The sequence below is a fragment of the Panicum virgatum genome, chromosome 7N (assembly GCF_016808335.1).
Source record: "Panicum virgatum strain AP13 chromosome 7N, P.virgatum_v5, whole genome shotgun sequence".
NCBI classification, from domain to species: Eukaryota; Viridiplantae; Streptophyta; class Magnoliopsida; order Poales; family Poaceae; genus Panicum; species Panicum virgatum.
In genome coordinates, this window is record NC_053151.1 from 50165481 (window position 1) to 50185592 (window position 20112).

The window sequence follows — 20112 nt, forward strand, 5'->3', positions numbered from 1 at the left end:
ACATGCAACAAACTATTGATGATTACTATTTTCTCCATTTTGAAGACTGTATGTGCGCAGCCACCCCATGTTTATGAATCACGTAGTGTTTTTCAAGAAGTTGTCATATTGTGATTGATCCAAATACTACATACATATTTTAAAATGAAATGAATCAAAAGTATGCCTTTCAACTCATGTTAGAAAAAAATGTTACAACTCACTCTCATCTCACATCTATTAAAAGATCATATCAGATCACGTTATATATCACTTCTTTTCAATAAATCCATATGACAAGATATGATTGATAATGTTCATGTGATGAGAGGTAAAAAAACAAGTATGGTACATGCATAAGTGTGACACGATTGCAAGTGTGTGATATGCATGTTACATGTCAATCTTTTCGTGGGTGTGTGATGTGATTGGAGGGAGATAAATAAAAAAAGTGTTACATCTCTCAATCTGGTCATGGGAATGATCGGCCACGTACAATGAGGGAAAAAGCCAGAAATATTAGATCTCATCTGTTCTAATCATGCATGGAAGTTAGTTCTAATAGAAAGATATTTTCTCTCTTTTTCGGATTAAAATATAAAAAATAAATATTAAAAATATTACCTCCTAAGAGATAATATGACATTAGATCAACGGTCCACAATTACTTCGGTGTACGGTAGCAAAACCCTAATGCCGTGCTCATTACATACACCCAGCCTACATTTCTTCCTCCCAACTTTCAAGTGCCTATTCCTGCCATACACGACCATAACGAAATTTGAAACAAAAAGGTTATAATAAAAGGATTATTCACGCATAACAAGATTGGCAGACCAAAAATGCATCTTTAATTTGGACTAACAATTCTACATAATGTAGAATGTTGAAATAAGGCCAGGTAACCTTCTAGAATGCTCTACACTATGCAAGAGTAAGATATTTACTATAGAGTAATCTAGATTTGGTAATAAAATAAATTAGATAATGTTGTAATATCTAGGAAATTTCTAGAATGGGGGATACTTGTCACAACCTCATGGTTCCAGCATCCGGCACTAGCTGTTCTAGAGTCTGAGTGCTTCTTTACCTATGTAATTTCTCTACTGTAAGACTTCGAACTTGCTTCTATCTTAAATGACATAACAATGCTCCTGCAAACTTTTCAAAAAAAGGCAACTTATTCTATCTTACACTTAACTTCTAGTAGTATTTAAGATGTGGTAGTGCTATATCCTGACCATCTAGGTCTCCTCAACTTGATTTGGGTATATCCATTTTCTTCTCAATAAAAAAGACATGAGTTTCACTTAGATTAAACTTTTTTTTGTCTTTATAAAAGTGCACGTGCATACGGGTATATATGCGACCATCTATATATTTAGAAAAATAAAAGTTAGACATAAATAAATATCAAACCATGGGTATTAGGCCAAAACCCATATGTCATGAATCCTTTCGATCCAATTGTCGATGCTAAGATCAGCTGGCCCATCATGACACAAATCGACGTCGGTTTACCGGCTTTTGTCTTTCACCATCTCCGAGATCCTCAGAAGGAGCATGTACGAATGTACGATGACTTTGCCCTGTTGCCTTTTTTTTAGGGTGGTCCCTATCTATCAAGTGGAAGATGCATAGATAATCTTGCTAACTTGCAGCCCAACATCATCCTACTATTTATCTTCTTCTCCATATCTGGTAGCAGCCGGTGTGGATTCCCCCTCTGCAAGGTGTAGCTAAGATCAATGTGGGTGCTGCATTATCCAAAAACTCAAGAACTACCTCAGCTTCTGTAGTTGCTAGAGATGCGGCTGGGAATTTTCTAAGAGCGTCTTCAGTGGCAATGCAGGGGATTACTGATTTGGAGACCATAGAAGTGTTGGCTTTCAGGGAAGGTTTAGCTTTGGCGAATGACCTGTCTCTACGCCAGGTTCGGATGGAGTGACTGCACTAAAGCAGTAGGAAGTTTGGCACAAGATAATCTAGGAGTTTGCAGTCACATTGTCAAGGAGATCAAAGTAGATTCTGCAGCTTTCCAAGAGATGTAATTTGTTCATGAAAGGAGAGAAGCCAGCCACATGTTTTGGAAAGGACACGCTGTTCAGCTCGACCGGCCGGCATGTTTGGTTTTTTTATATCTAGCTGATGGCGTCCATACCTCTCATTGTATCACTTAATAGATGAGTGATGAAGCCCTTAGAAAAAAAGCAGAATAACCTTGACCTCTTCGCTGCTTGAACGCCTTATTGTCTGCCTGCAGCAGCCAGCCAGATGATATATATGGTTCCCTGCGACGGTCGCCACATGTTTGACCAGACACAAAAAGGTGAAATGGTTTTTTTAGGAAGACACCAAAAAGATGTCTCATATCTGATTCATATTAAGGAAAACAATTGATAGTACAATAAAATGACAACTTGACACAAGACGACATAAAAAAAATTATCGAAGAGATCTCTGGTCGTCTTCTTTATTCGATTGTTCGTCGTCTACCAGAGCTTGAAAAATACACTGAAATGGCAGTAAGGGAAAAGGACACCTGCAAATGTCATTGCCACACAAGACTTTGAAGACCGCAAAAACCACTCGCTGCTTACAACGAGATCTATCAACCGCAGAAAGAACATTGGCCGGAGAAACACCCCAAACAACACAGGCTTACAATCCTTCACCACCAAAATAGAGGGACACCTGCAAATGTCGTTACCACACAAGGCTTTGAAGACTGCAAAAACCACTCGCTGCAGAAAGAACATCGGCTGGAGGAACACCCCCAAACAACACAGACTTGCAATCCTTCACCACCAAAATAGAGGGTTGAAGAAACCGTATCTTAACGCAAAATAAGATACGCAGAATATATCCAATAGCTGCTAGATGCTCCCCCCCCCCCCCCCCCCATCCAGCTTTTAGGATTTTGCGAATCTGAATATTCAGCTATTCAGCTTCTACAATCAGCTCCAAAATTCACCCTGCTTGGAAGTTGAATAGCTTATAGATTTTGGATTCTTAAAATCCGCCCCAATCCATAGGGGGCCTTAGTGGGGGTTTCACGTTTCCAACCACACTGTGCCACCGAATGTTTTATACATTCTATTCTATCATACAAAATTGCATGCTAACTTTGATGGCAGTTGCTGCATGAATTATTTCGCTATCTTTCTATATGCAACAAAATTTGCCGATTGATTATCTACTGTGCAGTACAATCAATTTGGTATCATCAAGGATGCCATTTTATATAACTAGTTCAGATTGCTAGTGCACCATCAACAGTTTCACTCTCGTCATCAGAGGCGTAGGACTTCGATTTGGACATTGACATGACTCTTGAAAATCCATAGCCCAGAGAACTTCCTGTCGTAGCACACAGCTGTAAAGGGAAGGAGACGATGACATCAAATAGAAAAAAATTGATATTAGCCAATATAAATTGCATGAACACAATATAAATTATTTAAACTTGACACAAGCTATTCTTAACACATGTTGTGATATTCCAACATGGACATCAGAAAACCACTCAACTCAAGAACGTTAAAGTAAGTCATCTAAAATTTACTTGCACTACATGAATCATAAGAGACAAAATGAAGAAATTCATCCATTTGCATGATTTGGTATACGATATATTACTGATCCAATTTTCTAGGTTGACTTCATGAGCTAAAAGGCAGAAGAATCATGCCAGATTCATACCATCACTCTTCCAGACAGCAAATGGTAATACCAATGGCGTTTAACCATGTAATAATGTAACTAGTTACTACCACGTGACTTCCATTACAAGTTTAATTCAACACCTATCAACACAAGCAATCCTTCACTCACTACCATTCGGAAATTCGGTTTGCCATATTTCACAATTACACACCTCTGTGAGCTCCGACAGATGACGATTCCTGAACTCGTTGATGGTTTCTTGAATCTCTGACATTGGAAGTTTGGCCTAAAATAAAGCATACGCATTAAAGTGCATACATCAATAATACACAGTGGATGATAATCAAATATGTAAGAGCTCACTTGTGCAAGAACAGCTGCAGCCAACTGAAGACTCGGTTCCAAGGTCTCAGGGACAACCTTCAAATTTTTCACACAGATTCATCAGCATGTTAAAAGAACCACGTGTAAAATAAAATATCTGATAAGAAAAACTACCAGTGGTGTATAATAGCAATGACATTGTACAAGTTACACAGCACACAAATAAGCGATGCTTGGTCCCATGCAATTGTGGTATTATTTAAGAAGTGCAAGAAGAGTTGCAAATAAGCATTTACTAACTTTTCATGCTCAAATTTTAATCTATCAGTGACCAAAGAAGTAAAACATGATGACCCACAAAAATATGTTACCAATAACTGAATGTAGAAACTAATCACAGGATTTGGAAACACAAGCTCTGGATCTTTATCATATAGATCAGAATAATTAATTAAATCTACTTCCGCAAATCATTTCACATGGCTTGCAGTTTGTTATGATAAAAATAATAGAACTCCCTCTATGCAAATAAAAATTGTGAGTATACATGGCCAATCCAAGTTGCACCAATAAACCATCATGGTCAATAATGCTCTGTAACATCCACTTACCGCTGTTGCACCTGCTTTCTCCAAATTAACGCCATGATCAACATCATGTGCTCGAACAAATGTCTTCACATTTGGGAAATATTTGTTCAATGCCCAGACAGCTCTATAGTTTGCACCAGGAGTATCCAAAGTAATTGCAGCAGCGCAAGCTCTCTCAGCTCCAACTTTGTGCAGTACCTGTTAAAATTCAATTCAGAACAGTACTTTTAACAAGCTATATGAATATTAAAATGTAATCAAACTCATCCTACCTCTCTGCTTCCAGCATCCCCAAAATATACTGGAAGGTCAAGTGCACGCCCAACTGCTACCCGGTCGCTGGAAAAGAATACATGCATCAGGAAAGTTATTCTTAACATGCAGTCACTGGATGTAAAGGTCAAGTATACACCCAAACTGTCCTTGTTCAACTTGACCATTAAGGTGTATGAATTGAGCAAGGATGGTTTGGTTTCAAATTAAAGTTATTCTTGACATGCAACTACCAGAATACCAGATTGCTGGGTATTGCCAGCATTTCCTGATTTCCTGAAAACATCCGCCTGAACTTTTGTTTTATTTATTAGTGGATTTACTACATTTCAGTTGCAGTCTCACATTAGTCTAAACATGATATCAACAATGTTTTTAAATCGCCTAATCGTCTGATCGCACAATGGGTGGACCAAACGACTAATCGTGATTAGTCGTCGACTAGGGTCGATTAGTCGGGTCTGATCGACCCTAGTTGTCCAGGACATATATATATATATATATAGTATAGGAGTTAAGTCCTAAAGTACTAGTATATATTCTCATATATATTTCAGGCCAAGAAAGTGTCTAGTTTTCTATGTCTAGTACTGAATATAGAGCAAATGGTGACTGCCTGGCTGGGAGCCTCTCCAGTCTTGCCTCTTAAGTTCTAACCCTAGTGGGCTTTGGGCCTCTCATTTTCTCACCAGCCCACAAGCAATCCAGCCCAGTTACACAAACAAACACCCCTAGTCGGACAATTAATCGCCTCTAATCGCCGATTAGTCGGTCGAACGATCGATCAGGCTTCCTGATCGAGTCGTGGACCCTAATCGAGCACGCTGGACCGATAAGGTCGATTAATCGCAATTAATCGCGATTAGTCGCTCGATTTGAAAACATTGGATATCAATGAACATCATAGAGGTAAGCTCTACAAACTTACAAACCCAAATCTACGCAGGTTCATGCAGTCATACTTCTTCATGGTTAAACATTAATTCAATAGTCTTCGAGAAAATCATTTATTCAATAGGGACACAAAGGTTCTGAATCACTATCCATACTTTCTTTAAAGTTCAGGTGGTTGCAAAAAGCACCATACCTTCTAACATCAAGTGCAACGAAAGGAATTAATCGCTCTGACAGGAGTTGGGCAATGATCTAGTATAAGGAAAAAAAGGCTTTATTAGGACCTATCAAACATGGAAAAAAGTTAGTACTGTGTGGGGATTGCAATACAACCTGCCCAACACGTCCAAAGCCTAGTATAATAATATGATCTTGCAAATCATCAGTCTGCATAAACAGAAATTAGAAACATTAGATAATAAATGACATATTAAAGGATATTTGAGAGCCTGCATACTATCGGCTGCAAACTCGGGAGATAATAGTAAAAAGAAGCAACACTATCCCATTACCAATTTACCATGTGTTTTTTGTGCCTCGCAATTAGCATAAACCCCTTGGTTAATTGTCATCTACAATGGCTACAAAACTAGCTGGTACTGAGTTCCATTGTGCTGGGAGATATATGACAATACCTGACCTGACTTGGCTTTTGGATTTTTTTTCTCTCGTAGGAAGACAAATGTCTTAGCCAGAGTTATGACTACCGAAATGTTCTAGTCAAAGTTCAGCACTGTTTCTGCACCTATACGCAATATCCATATTATTCTTGTACAAACAAGAAACTATGTAACTCATCAATTTACTGTCAGTTCTCAGGTGGATTCCGGTTGCTAAAGCAATGTAGAATTCTCCACTATGCTTATCAATTGCCCTTGGCAACTGATGCGAAGAAAGATAAGGTTGCCTAGTTTTAAAGTTTTAGCCAGTTTCTTATTAGAATCTTCCACTGGCTATTGCAATAGTTGACCAGCAAGAAATAATTTTAGAGCTGTCTGGCCATGAGAAAATACTTTCGTCCAGAATAATGAAACACACACACAGAAAAACATAGTAACAAGGCTACTGAGTTGTAGCTTGATTCCTTACTTGTCAAGGCTGCTTTTTTTTCTCGAACACGAGAGCTGCGTATCTTTGTATTAAGAGGAATTGTCAGGGCTGCTTAATATGACACAAATATAAAAACGGCAAATGAGTCTAGCTACATTTAACACAGGGAATGCCCGTGGCTACACTATTGGAGAGAATAATTGCCTTGTATTCCTCCAAACCCTAGAAGGGTGGGATATATAGATCATATACATGGGCTTCTAGATGGGCCTCTATACATGGGCTCACATACACACCAACACCCCCCCCCCCCCCCCCCCCCCCGCAGTCTGAACTATTGGCGCAGCAGTGTTCAAGACTGGACAACAAGAAAGCCAACACCCCCCCTGCAGTCTGAACTACCGGCGCAGCGGTGCTCAAGACTGGACAAGAAGAGAGTACAAATAGAGTACAAAGGGCAAATACACCCCCCGCAACCACAACTAGCCACCGGCTACATTGAGGCTGGAGCGAAACTCCGAGAAGGTCGAGGAGGGCAGTCCCTTGGTGAAGATGTCAGCAAAATGGGAGGTAGTCGGGACATGGAGTACCCGAACATCACCGATGGCGACTCTGTCGTGCACGAAGTGTAGGTCGATCTCCACATGCTTCGCCCGCTGATGCTGGACGGGGTTGGTGGAGAGATACATGGCACCGACATTGTCGCAGTAGACAAGTGTGCTCTTGGCGAGCGGGCTGTGGAGGTCCGCCAAGAGCTGTCGTAGCCAGGACGCCTCCGCCACGCCGTTAGCGACAGCTCGGTACTCCGCCTCAGCACTGGAGCGGGAGACAACCGGCTGCCGCTTGGATGACCAAGAGACCAGGTTGCCGCCCAGGAAGACGGCGTAGCCGGAAATGGAGCGACGAGTGTCCGGGCAGTCAGCCCAGTCAGCGTCGGTGTAGACCACCAGCTCAGCAGAGGACGAGCGATGAAGCACCAGGCCGAGGTCCACAGTGCCACAGACATAGTGGAGGAGACGCTTCAGCGCAGCAAGATATGACTCCCGGGGATCATGCATATGGAGACAGACCTGCTGAACAGCGTAGGTGAGGTCCGGCCTGGTGAAGGTGAGGTACTGCAAAGCGCCAGCCAAACTCCAGTAGGCAGTAGGATCAGCCACCGGATCACCCAGATTAGCAGACAGCTTCGCCTGAGTGTTGACAGGAGTGGAGCAGGGCTTGCAATCAATCATCCCAGCTCGCTCCAGAATATGGAGTGCATACTGCCGCTGGTGAAAGAGAATGCCAGACGGGCGAGGCTCAACAGTGACGTCCAAGAAGTGTGGAGCTGACCCAGATCCTTCATAGGAAACTCCTGCTGCAGAGAGATGACACTCTGAAGCAACTGCTGACTAGAGGCTGTGAGCACAATGTCATCGACATAGAGCAGCAGATATGCAATCTCATCCCCACGGCAGTAGATGAAGAGAGACGTGTCAGACTTGGCCTCGGTGAACCCCAATGTCAGCAAGAACGTGGCGAACCGAGAGTACCAAGCCCGAGGAGCCTGCTTCAGACCATAGAGAGACTTGTTGAGTCGGCAAACCATATCCGGACGACTCGAGTCCATAAATCCCGCTGGCTGAGAGCAGTAGACAGTCTCTGACAGAGTGCCGTGAAGAAACACATTCTTCACGTCCAGCTGGTGCACAGGCCAGGAGTGCGAGAGCGCAAGCGAGAGGACCGTGCGCACAGTAGCAGGATTCACCACTGGGCTGAAGGTCTCATCATAGTCCACACCAGGTCGCTGAGTGAACCCCCGGAGAACCTAGCGAGCCTTGTAGCGCTCTAGTGTGCCATCAGTCCGACGCTTATGCGTCCAGATCCACTTGCCAGTCACCACATTGCAACCAGACGGACGCGGCACGAGGTCCCACGTCTAGTTGGCAAGAAGAGCCGCGTACTACTCTTCCATCGCGCGACGCCAGTGAGGATCCGCCAAGGCGTCGCGGACAGAGGAGGGTACCGGAGAGACCCGCGGCTCTCCCTCGGTGGCGGAGAGAGTCGCGGTCTGAGATGCCATCCGCCGAGTCACCATGGGATGGATATGCCGAGGATCCCGATAGACGACGGGCGGGTGGTACACCGCCGACACGGCTCGAGAGGGAGCTGGTGGAGGCATCGCAGGAGCCTCCGGAGCAGGAGGCGACGCCGGTGTCGGCACCGAATGACGCCGGTACACCTGCACCGGCTCAGCGTACCGCGCCGGCGCCGGTGTCGGCACCGAACGACGCCGGTACACCTGTGCCGGCTGAGCGTACCGCGCAGGTGCAGGGTAAGGCATCGGGGCCGCGCGTGGCGCAGCAGGAGACACCGGGTCCGCGCGCGGCACAATCGGAGGTCCGGGGGCCGCGCGTGGCGCGACTGCGGGCACCGGGGCCGCGCTCGGCGCAGCAGGGATCACCGGGAACGTTGCCGGTGTACCGGAAAAACCTGTAGGGAAAGGACAGACAGGAAAAGGTGGCTGAACCACCGGGTCAGTCGGAAACAGAGACTCCAGCTCGGGGTCAGGAGAAGGTGTGGAGGAGGTGGAGTAGGGGAAATCCGACTCGTCAAAGACGACGTGTCGGGAGATCAGGACGCGGCGAGAGGTGAGGTCAAAGCATCGGTACCCCTTATGGTTAGGGGAGTAACTAAGGAACACACGAGTCGAGCGGGGCGCCAGCTTGTGAGGAGCAGTGGCGGAGGTGTTAGGGTAACACGCACACCCGAAAACCCGAAGGTGGTCGTAGCGAGGAGGGGTACCGAAAAGAGTGTGGTGTGGAGTGGGAGCAGGAGAAGCAGTGGACGGAAGACGGTTGAGCAAGTAGGTGGCGGGTGTGGAGGCTCTCAGCCCAGAAGCGCGGGGGCAGAGGCTTGGATCAGAAAGCTGCGCACGACGTCGCTCGTCATGCGAATCATCCGCTCAGCCTTGACATTCTGAGGAAATGTATACGGACAAGACATACGCAGCTGAACACCACGAGAGGAAGAAAGAACGGGAGGTGGAGTTGTCGAACTCCCGTCCGTTGTCACACTAGACGGCCTTAACGGTGAGGCCGAACTAAATGGACACCCAAGCAAAGAAGTGGAGGAGGGTGGGGAAGGTCTCAGACTTGGCGCGCAAAGGAAACGTCCAAGAGTAGTGCGAGAAATCATCGACCACCACCATATAGTACTTATAGCCAGAAAAGCTAAGAACAGGAGAGGTCCACAGGTCACAGTGAACAAGATCAAATGCATAAGTCGCAGGCGAAGAAGAAGAAAAAGAGAGCCGAACATGACGACCGAGCTGGCACACATGGCAGAGGAGCTCAGCAGGAGCCCTAGTACCAGGAACATCGGTACTACGACTGAGCTGAGCCAGAACGTCGGGGCCAGGGTGACCAAGACGGCGGTGCCAGGTGGTGGAAGACGGCATTGCGGCAAAAGTGGCAGACCAAGACGGCCAGGGCGAAAAAGAAGGCGAGAGTGGTGCAACGGAAGAAGAAAGGCGAATGGTGTAAAGGGGCCCCGTGCTGTCACACCGGAGTAGCGGACGCCGGGAGACCGAATCCTTTACAGTGAGGCCAGAAGAATCAAACTCGATGGAACAAGAATTGTCAGTTGTAAACTGACGAATGGAAAAAAAGATTATGAACCATCTGAGAAGCAACAAGGACATTGGGAAGACGAAAAGAGCCAGGAGCAGAACCCACGACGGTGACATGAAGGCAAGATCCATCACCAACCATGATGGAAGAAGGACAAGAGGGGTGTGAGGGTCGGACAGAAGAGATGATACCGGCATCTGGAGTGGTGTGGAAGGAAGCATCCGAGTCGACGATCCACTCGGTGCTGACCGGCAGCGTCCGCCCCATGGCGCTGAAGGACTGTGCCAGTGCAGCCTGGTCCCACCCCCTAGGCCAGGTCGGTTGCTGGCTGGTTGGAGCGGGCGGGGTCCAGAACGGCGCGAACAGGGGAGCAGCGGCGGCGAGCATGGCTGGGGCTGAGGACGAGGCCCCCCTGACCCTGAAACGGTCACATCGGGATGCGCCCTGGCCATGGGGCGCTGAAGGATGGTCAGGGCGTACCTCCAGGGCCAGGAGCAGGAGTGGGAGCCGGAGTCGGGTCCGGAGTGCCCCGAGCACCACCACCACGTCCCCTCCGCCGACGACGCCCTCGGCCTCCCCCACCCCCAGTCTGGCCGGTGAGAGGAGCTCCAAGGAGGGGGCCGTGCTCGGTGAAGGGGACGACGGGCGGGACAAGGAAGTAGGGTGTCTCCGCGGCGACCCGACGAGTGAGAGCGTCGGCCGCGGAGCGCTCGCGCTCCCAAGCGAGGGCAGCCGCGCGGGCCCGCTCCTGAGCCGCCGCAGCCTCGGACTTGGCGGCGAGTACAGCCGCGGCGAGAGCTGCGTCGGCCATAGTAGCATTGGCGGCCATCGCAGGTTGAGGCACCGCGGGCGCGCCAGGGGCTGGCCACGCGCGCGCAGAGGAGGCAGCAGCGGCGGCCAAGGGGGGCGGCACAGCAGGCGCGTGCAGGGGCGCGACGACCTGCGCAGCGTGCGCGGCGGGCGCGACGGTCTGCACGGCGGGCGCGACGGCCTGTGCGGCGTGCGCGGCGGCGAGGGAGGCGGCATGCGCCCGTGCGGCCTGGACGAGCTTGGCCTCGAGGTCCCGCAGCATCTCCTGCGTGCGCTCATGCACGGTAGCAGGGGCGCCGCCAGGGGCCGCGGGCGCGGCCGGGGACAGGCCCTGTTCCGCTAGGCGCTCGCCTAGGCGCGATTCCGCGCGACTAATCGTGAGTCGAGACCCGTCGCCTGGCCTAGGGGGGTAGTCGGACCCCTAGGCGGGCGTAGACGGCCGCACCCGCTCGCTGACGGCCGCTCACGCACGTCCTCGGCGGCTCCGCCTGCGACGGCGCGCCGGCCTCCCTACTCCCGCCTGACGCTCGTCCTGCTCCCGCCGGTGAGGTCGCGCCGGTCGCCCTGCTCAGCTGCTCCTGCCGGTGAGGCCCCACGTGCAGATCCGGAGACCCGGGGATGAGGCGCAGCAGAGAGCGGCGGCGGAGGAGGCAAGGACATCAGGCGGCGGCGGAGGAAGAGGAGCCGGTGGAGGCGGCAGGGAGGAGGCCGGCGGTGGTGGAGGCGGGCGGCTCGCGGCTAGGAGCAGAGCACGCGTTTCTCGTGCGGGAGCGGGCGTGCGGCTGGGAGCAGAGCACGCGCCCCTCACCTCAGAGAGATAATACGTGGGCTGGGCTGGGCTGAGCAGAGCACAGCAGATGGATAAGGTGGGCTGGGCTGCTTTTGATGGGCCTTTCTTTATGTAATAATACGTGTATACACGTGTATTTGTGAAACGCCTAGAACAACGCCTAGGACCGCCTAGGCGCGATTACTCCCGACTAGTCTCTAGGCTGAGGGTCAGCGCCTAGATTCCGACTAGCGCCTAGCGGAACAGGGGGGACAGGGGAGGCGCCGCGAGCGCGGGCGCGGCGGCGGCGGCGCCCTGGGGCCATGGTCGCGCCGCTCCGGAAGTAGGGGCGGCGGCCTGGGGCCGCTGCCGCGCCGCGGGTGCGGGCCATGGAGGGAAGGAGGGAGCAGCAGTGTCGTGGGCGGCCTGGGCAGCGGCCGCGGCCCTAGCGGCGGCTGCGGCGGCGGCCCACGCGCCAACCGCGGCGGTGGCAGCGGCTGCGTCGTCGTCAGCCGCGGGCGCCAGCGGCCCAGGCGGCGGCTGCAGCGGACCCGTGACCCCGACGGCCCCCGCGCTCACGCCCGCAGGGGCAGCGGCAGGGGCGGGCAGAGGCGAGGCCCCCGCGCTCACGCCCGCAGGGGCAGCGGCAGGGGCGGGCAGAGGCGAGGCCCCCGCGTTCACGCCCGCAGGGGCAGTGGCAGGGGCGGGCAGAGGCGAGGCCCCCGCGCTCACGCCCGCAGGGGCAGCGACAGGGGCGGGCAGAATCGCCACGAAAGCCGCGGCTGGTCTGTGCCAGGCGGGAACAGGGGAGGATCCCGCGGGGCCAGCGCGGGTGGCGGCGGCCATGCCCTCGCCCCCAACGCCGGCGCCGCCAGGGACGGCGGCCATGCCCTCGCCGGCGGCGCCCCCTGCCCAGGAAGCGGATCCAGGGGCAGGGGCGCCAGGGGAAGGAGCGTCAGGGGCAGAGCCCCCCGCGCCAGCAGGAAGAAGAAAGGAGGAGAGGGGAGGTGGTGCCGGCGGCAGCTAGAGGAAGAGAGGGAGAGAGAGAAGGCTATCTGATACCATATTAGAGAGAATAATTGCCTTGTATTCCTCCAAACCTAGAAGGGTGGGATATATATAGATCCTATACATGGGCCTCTAGATGGGCCTCTATACATGGGCTCACATATACACCAACATACACAAGTAGGTATTTGATGAAAACTTGTATTCTACAAGGTAGGTTTGTAACATATTTGACAGGGTGAGAGTATGGCAGACTGGCAGTGCTTTTTCCTGTGGTCAAAATTACAAAAATGTAACTGAAGCAAAAGTGGGAATGAACTAATACCTCACTTTCCACCGGCAATAAACTCCTCACATCATGTTGCTCAAATTTTGATGCCAGAAACTGCCCTCCAGCAGCTAACCATGGTGTCAGGGCCATTGAAATGCCAACAACTAAAAATAGCAATGATGATAATTGAGGGGATAGAAGACCCTGCAAAACAGCGTTCAATAGTTTTCCCACTGCTCTAAAACATCTATCCATAGCACAGCAATCATGATTTGTGGAATAAAGAAACTATAGATGTTCCTACAATCAACTACAATGTACATGAGAAGTAGGTCTAGAGTACTAGAAACCTGTGACATAGAAAGAGAACCTAAGGAAAACACAAAACACCAGATCTGTTCACAAAAAGATGGCACATATTACCTGGTTGACAGCCTCACCAAAGGCAACAAAAGCAAACTCACCACCTGGTGCAAGCATGAGACCAACTCGAATGGCAGCTATAGTAGAAACCCCAAATAGTCTACCAACAAATGTAACCAACAATGTCTTTCCAAATATCAAGAGACCTAATATCACAGAGATTGCTGGGAAGTTTGACAGAAGCAGCTTTGGGTCCATAGACATTCCAACCTGGACATCCAATCCTAATGTTAGAATTAAGCAAGGAATTCTAATAATCCTAAAGGAAGTAATAAAAATACTTTGATGTTGGATGAGCAAAAAGGGCAGATAAACAAGTGCTATAGCACTGATTAGTAGCGTATGTTTGATTCTACCCAGCAGATGATCATATAAATAAATAAAAATGCATTTATTTGACAAGTTGATGAAAGAAGATGCTATGCTACTTTTTTAGGGTAACATATAGGAATGGTACAAAATGCACATTACTGTCCAGATTGTAATGCAAAATAGTGATTTCATTTACAGGCAGATAGTATCAAACTATCAATTGATCACTCGCATGATTATTCCAATAAGAAAAAAGTAGCCATGGTCTGAGAAACTCGTGAAAGTGGTACCATCTCCAATTCTCCAGTAAAGATGGTGAGTTTTATACTGACTATCAAGTTTTCTATTGACAAGGGATTCATGTGGTTCCTGTAAACATAATGATGCCACCATGACTAACAAACTAACAAGTCTGGCAACATAATTCGGTGCCCACAGAGTTGCATTTCATATTTGCATCACTGGATGATGCTATAAGGTTAGAAGCCCTTGCAATTATGTATCAGTGATAGAAAAGAAGTCTTGATGCAATGGTGTTCACGGACTCACCGTCATAAAGAAAAGTCCTAACAGAAGCCCACGGTATGGAGCTATATCTGACTCAACCTGCAAGGAGAACTCCGTTTCTGCTAGTAATAGACCAGCCAAAAAAGCTCCAAGTGCCATTGATAACCCAGCCTGTGGAGAGTAGTGCCATGAATGCAAAGTAGTTTAAGCAATGCAGAGGTTAGAATATAAACAGTAAGCTACGCACCCGGGCTGTAAGAAGACTTGTGCCGAAGATAACAAGGAGTGTATTTGCCGAAAATATTTCAGCATTCCGATTTTCAGCAATTTGTTTGTAAATAGGCCGAAGCAACTGTTCGACAAAAATGGAAATTGCATGTCAAATAGGTGCAAACAAATTCAGAAAAATGCATCTGCAAGGATAAAAGACTAAAAAATGCATGCATACAAGGAAACAAGCCCATGTCCAACTGAGCTGAGTCTAGATTTAGGCTTTAGCATATGCATAGTCCTAGAAAGGAGTTACAGCAAAATAATGCAAATGAACAATCAACTCACCAGACGACCTCCAGCAATTATGGCAGTTATAGCAGCTATTGCTTTCACTGCAGCAATCCCCATGGCTTCTGCTATTGCTTGGAAACCAACCTATAAAAAATAAGAAATTCAACCAAGGCCTCAAGGGTCAAACAGTTTAAACAGATATGTTTAAATTGGGAAAGGTACCCATTGTGTCACTCGCACGTGTCCCCAGGCCCCACATGTCATCCTAAAGTTGGATGTTATTTCCAAATTTAAATATCCTAGCATTACTGAACAAATTTACTCTCGCATAGATAACATGTGCAAAGCACATAAGTTACTCAAGAAACAAATTTGCATTTCATCTATGGCACCTGGAATATAGAGATGTCTATGCTACACTCGTAGTATAATCGTCTCAAATATCTCCGAGAGTTAAATATAGAACCTTTGTTTGAAAACGAGTTTTGAATTGCTCCTTGGCACTAAAAATCATACTATCATCGCAGACTAGTTTCTCATGCTACACTACTTTAACTCATGATCTCATTCGGCTACCATGAACATCAATTATTTGTATCAATAAGCAAAAGGTCCTGTAGCACAAATAAGAATAAGATCATAAGATCAAATTACCCCTCCTTTCGAAGAATTAGGTGATATGAGAGGTATTAATATCAACAAGACCACCACAGCCAAATCCTGGGGACAACACAAGAGACATATATTAAAAGGTAGGCTCGATTAACATTAGTAAAAGATTGATGGCTGTCTAAGCGTCAGAATGAGTATGCCATGCAAGTTGATACTTGCACGCATGCATCAGAAATTAAAACAGCAAAATATGCATAAAGACAGCAACTGCAAGGTGTGATCTAAAGCTTTGAACAACAGTTATGTGCAGAAGTACATTAGCAAGAAAATGAACAAATGGAAAGCTGAAACTAAGAGGCATTCCTCAAAAAAAAAGCAGGGCATGTATCTGAGGATGGTGAAGTTATACCTGGAACAATAACACAGAAAATGTAGCACGTCCATGACGTGATGTGCTCTCGCCACGCTCTTGCAGTACCTACGAAAGAACACAGACTGCTTAAAAGCAACAAACGACTGTTACAGAACCTAAAACCTACAAATAAACATATACTTCCCCAGTCACGAGAACATGACAAATCAGACATGGTTCCTGTCAAACATTTGAAATTTTGAAAGTCAATATATTCTAAAACATTTGGATTGGAAAAATCAAAACCACGTTTTGGAAAGCACTTCAGTAATATATCAACTTGATTGAATTAAAATAGAAAATAGTGGCCAAAGCTACAGATTGGAGACCTTGCCTTGTCCAAAATGTTCTTTGACCAGAGGTAGTAGAAGTTTGCATTTCACATTACTCATGTTATATTTGCCTGAACAAAACCTAATTTATGCCTGAACGAAGCATGGCAAGAAAACAAATTTCCTAGCTTACTAAATCGTAATGGCAACTCAAATTAGCTGAGAATATTAAAAAGGGGCATATGTTTCTGCTCATATGTGAACCATGCTTTCAACGAGTAACTTCATTCAGTATAAAAAAAACAAGTACCTTCATTTAGTTTACGATGTGATTGTGATGGATAAAGAGAAATTTGCTAACAAAAAGACTTCTGATCAGTGACAAAGCAACAAAAATTTGACAAATAAGATGAGTGCTAAAGGAAGTACTTGCAAGACAACAGCTGTTGATGACAAAGCTAAACCACTCCCAATAACTATTGCTGCTGGTCCTGGTACTACGGCAAAACGATGAGCTATCACACCAACAGCTGCAGTAGTAGCCAGCACCTGCCGATTGTTCCAATTTATCAACGAGCAACTGAGAAAGAATAATTATTTGATGGTTGCGTAGCATGAATAGAACCTGAGCAGAGCCCAAGCCGAAGACATACTTCTTCATTGAGCTTAGCCTTTCCACGGAAAGCTGCAGATAGAGGATAATAGGATATTAAGCCAGTCTATGCTGAAAGAAGAAACAGCATCCAGAGGTACTGAGTTGTGTACCTCAAGTCCAATGTTAAATAGCAAGAATACGACTCCGAATTCAGCAATGGCCTTTGTCCCATGCACATTACGAATGATGGAGAGCCCATATGGACCAATGAGGACACCAGCAGCAAGATACCCAAGAACAGGACTGCCTAAGATATCAAGGTAAAAATTATTTCTGCAGGAGGTTACAGAACTTTCATGAAAACCGAGGATTTTAATGACAAAGGCTTCTAAGTTCTTGGATTTAGGAAATCATAGTGAACCAGGGTGCATGACTAAAACAGTAAAATCTAACTAGACCAGAAGTTGAACTTGACTAATCAATTGTAAACTTTCTGAGTGACCAAAGATTAGACAAAGTTACAAATAGTCAAATACTATATAATCATCCTGTGCACAAAATGTATTAGAACATGTATCTCACCTCCAGGTATTTTCTGAAATAGCGGTACAAAAATAACACTGGCCAGAAGCAAATACAGAACGTCAAAAAGTGAAGCTTCTTCCTCATTTACCTGAATAGGGAAATGAAGAGCATAAGGAATTTACACGCAAACTAAGCTTCATTATAACTGTTGCATTTCATACCCGCACACAATGAAATCAGCCATGTGCAGGTTCAGATGAAAAAGAAACTGTACCTCTTGATGAGGTAAGAGCTCTATTAGCTTCTTTACTCTTTGTGGGATTTGCCGTATCTCACGAACTATGGGCTTCGTTGTGGAAGTTACTTCTCCAATGCTCGTGGTAATGCCTTGCTGCTGAAATAGTTGACTCTTCTCAGCTCTATTTAAGAAGAATGCCCTACAGGACACATGAAACAAAAACCTTTTAAGAAAGGTAGTGACTAATCAACATGCATAAAAATGAAGCTGACAGTTAGTTTCCTAAATTTCTGTGGAAAACAGAGGTGACTGTACAGATAACAGAATAATAACAGTTTCCTAAATCAAATCCTTACTGAAAAAGTGCAAAACCTAGAAAACACACAACTTTTGTCATACGACTGACCCTGCGCCAAGAAGCAAGATCCCAAGAACAAGCTTTGGTGCCTGTTTTTGCACTGATGTCATTAACCCCCGAAAGACAGATGTTGGTGTGAATTCTCCATCAACTTTGGAGGAGAAGAAAGATGCCGAGAAGAAGCGGGATGATCTCTTCAGCAATGCTTTTGGAGCACTCAATGGTTCCTTGGTGTACTCCTTTCGTTCCATTTCCTGCTTCTTCCCTTGTTTTGACTTATCTGCATCAGGCTCAGCTTCTTTCTGAGGCTCAACAAGCATCTTATCACTGCTTGCTTCATCAGATATCTCATGGGATGGTTCAAGCTGCTCAATGCCCTCAACAGCTAAGTCACCAAGCATTAGACGCTCAATGTTTGACACCTCATCCCTTACAGAAACATCTTCCGTACCATCACTGCTATACTCGTACCCTTCAGAAACACTATCTTCTTCAGCGCTTTTCTGCTCTTCAGCAGGTGATGGCAGCTCCACCACGGTATCAACTGAGGAGATGGCCTTCTCAGCCTTGTTCAGCGCTAGTTCCGCATCATTGGCACGCTGCGCGGCTTCCATCTCAAGAGCCACTGCCTGTTCAGCCAACACCATTATATTGGCAACATCTTCTTCGGCCTTCGATGCGTCCAAGAGAGCCTTCTCGGCGAGCTCCGTCAGTCTATCGACTTCCTTCTGCAACTCCATTTTCTTGTCCTGGATGTGTCTCAGCTCCTCCTCGCACTTCCGCAGAACCGCTCGGCAATCCTTAATTTCCTCCTGTGCAGACGCAAGGGATTCCTCCTCCATGCCTTCGAAACTAACTTCCATTGGCCCGACGGACCCCCTCTTCGCCTCCAGCGCTTCGGCTGCCAGCTGCAACCTTGCCTCAGCCATGGACAGCACCATGGTAGACTTCTGGACGGCCTCCTTGGCGTCTGCCTCCTTGCTGATGATCTCCTGCACCATTGCGACGGCCGCAGACACATCCCGCTGAGCGCTGTCAGCCCGGTCCTTGAGGGCGATGGCGGACTCGGATATCCGCTGCGCCTTCTCCTCAAACATGGTGCTGTTGAGCCTGGCCACCTCCAGCTCCTTCCTCGACCTCTGCAGCATCTCCCTCAGAGCATCCAGGTCGACTTCCCTCCCGCTGCTGGTGTCCTCGTCGTCGTTAACCTCGCCGGAGCCCTTTGTGCCTTCCAATGGTCCGTCCACGTATGCCAACGAGTCGTTGCCCTGGCACCGCAGCGGCGCCGGCCGCCCTCTGATGCGGAAAACGAAGGGGCTCCCGTGCTTGGGAGCCAAGTAGAAGATGCCGCCGCCGCCGCTGCGGTGCCGCGCTCGGCGCAGGGAGCAGTTCCGGAAGGCATTCCCGGCGGCGCCGATCTGCAGGTCCGGCCGCGGAGCCGGCCGGCTGGGCCCGACGCCGGAGGCGAACCTGGACAAATCCATCGCCCCGCTGTGGGAGCACGGGGACAATCGGAAACGTATATCAAACCACCCAGAAAATGGTGGGGAGAAAAAACCAAAAACCGAGAAAGAGAGACAGGGAAGTGCTCCTCACGGATGGGATGCGGATTGGGTGGGACTGGGAGGAGGGAGGCGACCGGACGGAGAAAGGGAGGTTTGACACGGGGGAGGCGAGAGGGGGCCTCAGCGGCTCAGCCTAATTCCAGTCTCCTCTCTCACTCCCTGCACGCAGGTGCAGGACTGCCCCCCGCCCAGCAAGGGGAGGCGCGGGGCGAGCTCACTCCTGCTCGCTGCTCGTTGTTGCCCTTGGGGAGGTGAGGTCAGAGCAGAGCCGAGGTGTGAAGGGCAAGGGATCCGTTTTGTTTTGCGTGTCCCTTCCCTCATCTTCCTCTTGTTTCGGCGGCGGCGGAGACGAGGCAACTGGCAAAGCAAACCAAGGCCCTGTTTAGATCTTTACAGCAGCAGCGCTAGTACTAACGCATAGTGTCGGTACGTTGTCACAGGAAAGAAACTAACGCACGCTACTAGTAGAAACAACGTTACTAACCAGCCAATCAGCAAGCTCTTGTTGCGACTTCGAAATTTCAGTTGCTCGATTAGGCAGTTG

At 48.1% G+C, this 20112-nt stretch overlaps 1 protein-coding gene across 1 annotated transcript; it reads right to left on the reverse strand.

Annotated features, from left to right (window-relative positions):
* Positions 1-2955: 2955 nt before the first annotated feature.
* On the reverse strand, positions 2956-19864 carry LOC120683104 (K(+) efflux antiporter 2, chloroplastic-like). Its single transcript, XM_039965122.1, has 21 exons — positions 19600-19864; positions 18052-19494; positions 17682-17844; positions 17465-17555; positions 17053-17189; positions 16913-16972; positions 16717-16836; positions 16013-16081; positions 15646-15711; positions 15046-15135; positions 14735-14839; positions 14530-14658; positions 13669-13878; positions 13300-13449; positions 6060-6113; positions 5920-5978; positions 4832-4898; positions 4581-4757; positions 4009-4065; positions 3857-3931; positions 2956-3355 (listed from the first exon to the last, which is right to left on the reverse strand). The coding sequence occupies exons 2-21, from the start codon at positions 19485-19487 to the stop codon at positions 3233-3235; spliced, it is 3438 nt and encodes a 1145-aa protein (XP_039821056.1). The 5' UTR covers positions 19488-19494; positions 19600-19864; the 3' UTR covers positions 2956-3232.
* Positions 19865-20112: the final 248 nt, after the last annotated feature.

Coding starts and splice junctions, on each gene's coding strand:
- LOC120683104 (XM_039965122.1), bottom strand. CDS start 19,487: ATGGATTTGTCCAGGTTCGCCTCCGGCGTCGGGCCCAGCCGGCCGGCT. Junction 15,712..16,012: donor TTTCTGTGTTATTGTTCCAG/GTATAACTTCAC, acceptor TGTTGTCCCCAG/GATTTGGCTGTGGTGGTCTT. Junction 6,114..13,299: donor TATTGCCGGTGGAAAGTGAG/GTATTAGTTCAT, acceptor CTGTTTATGCAG/ACTGATGATTTGCAAGATCA.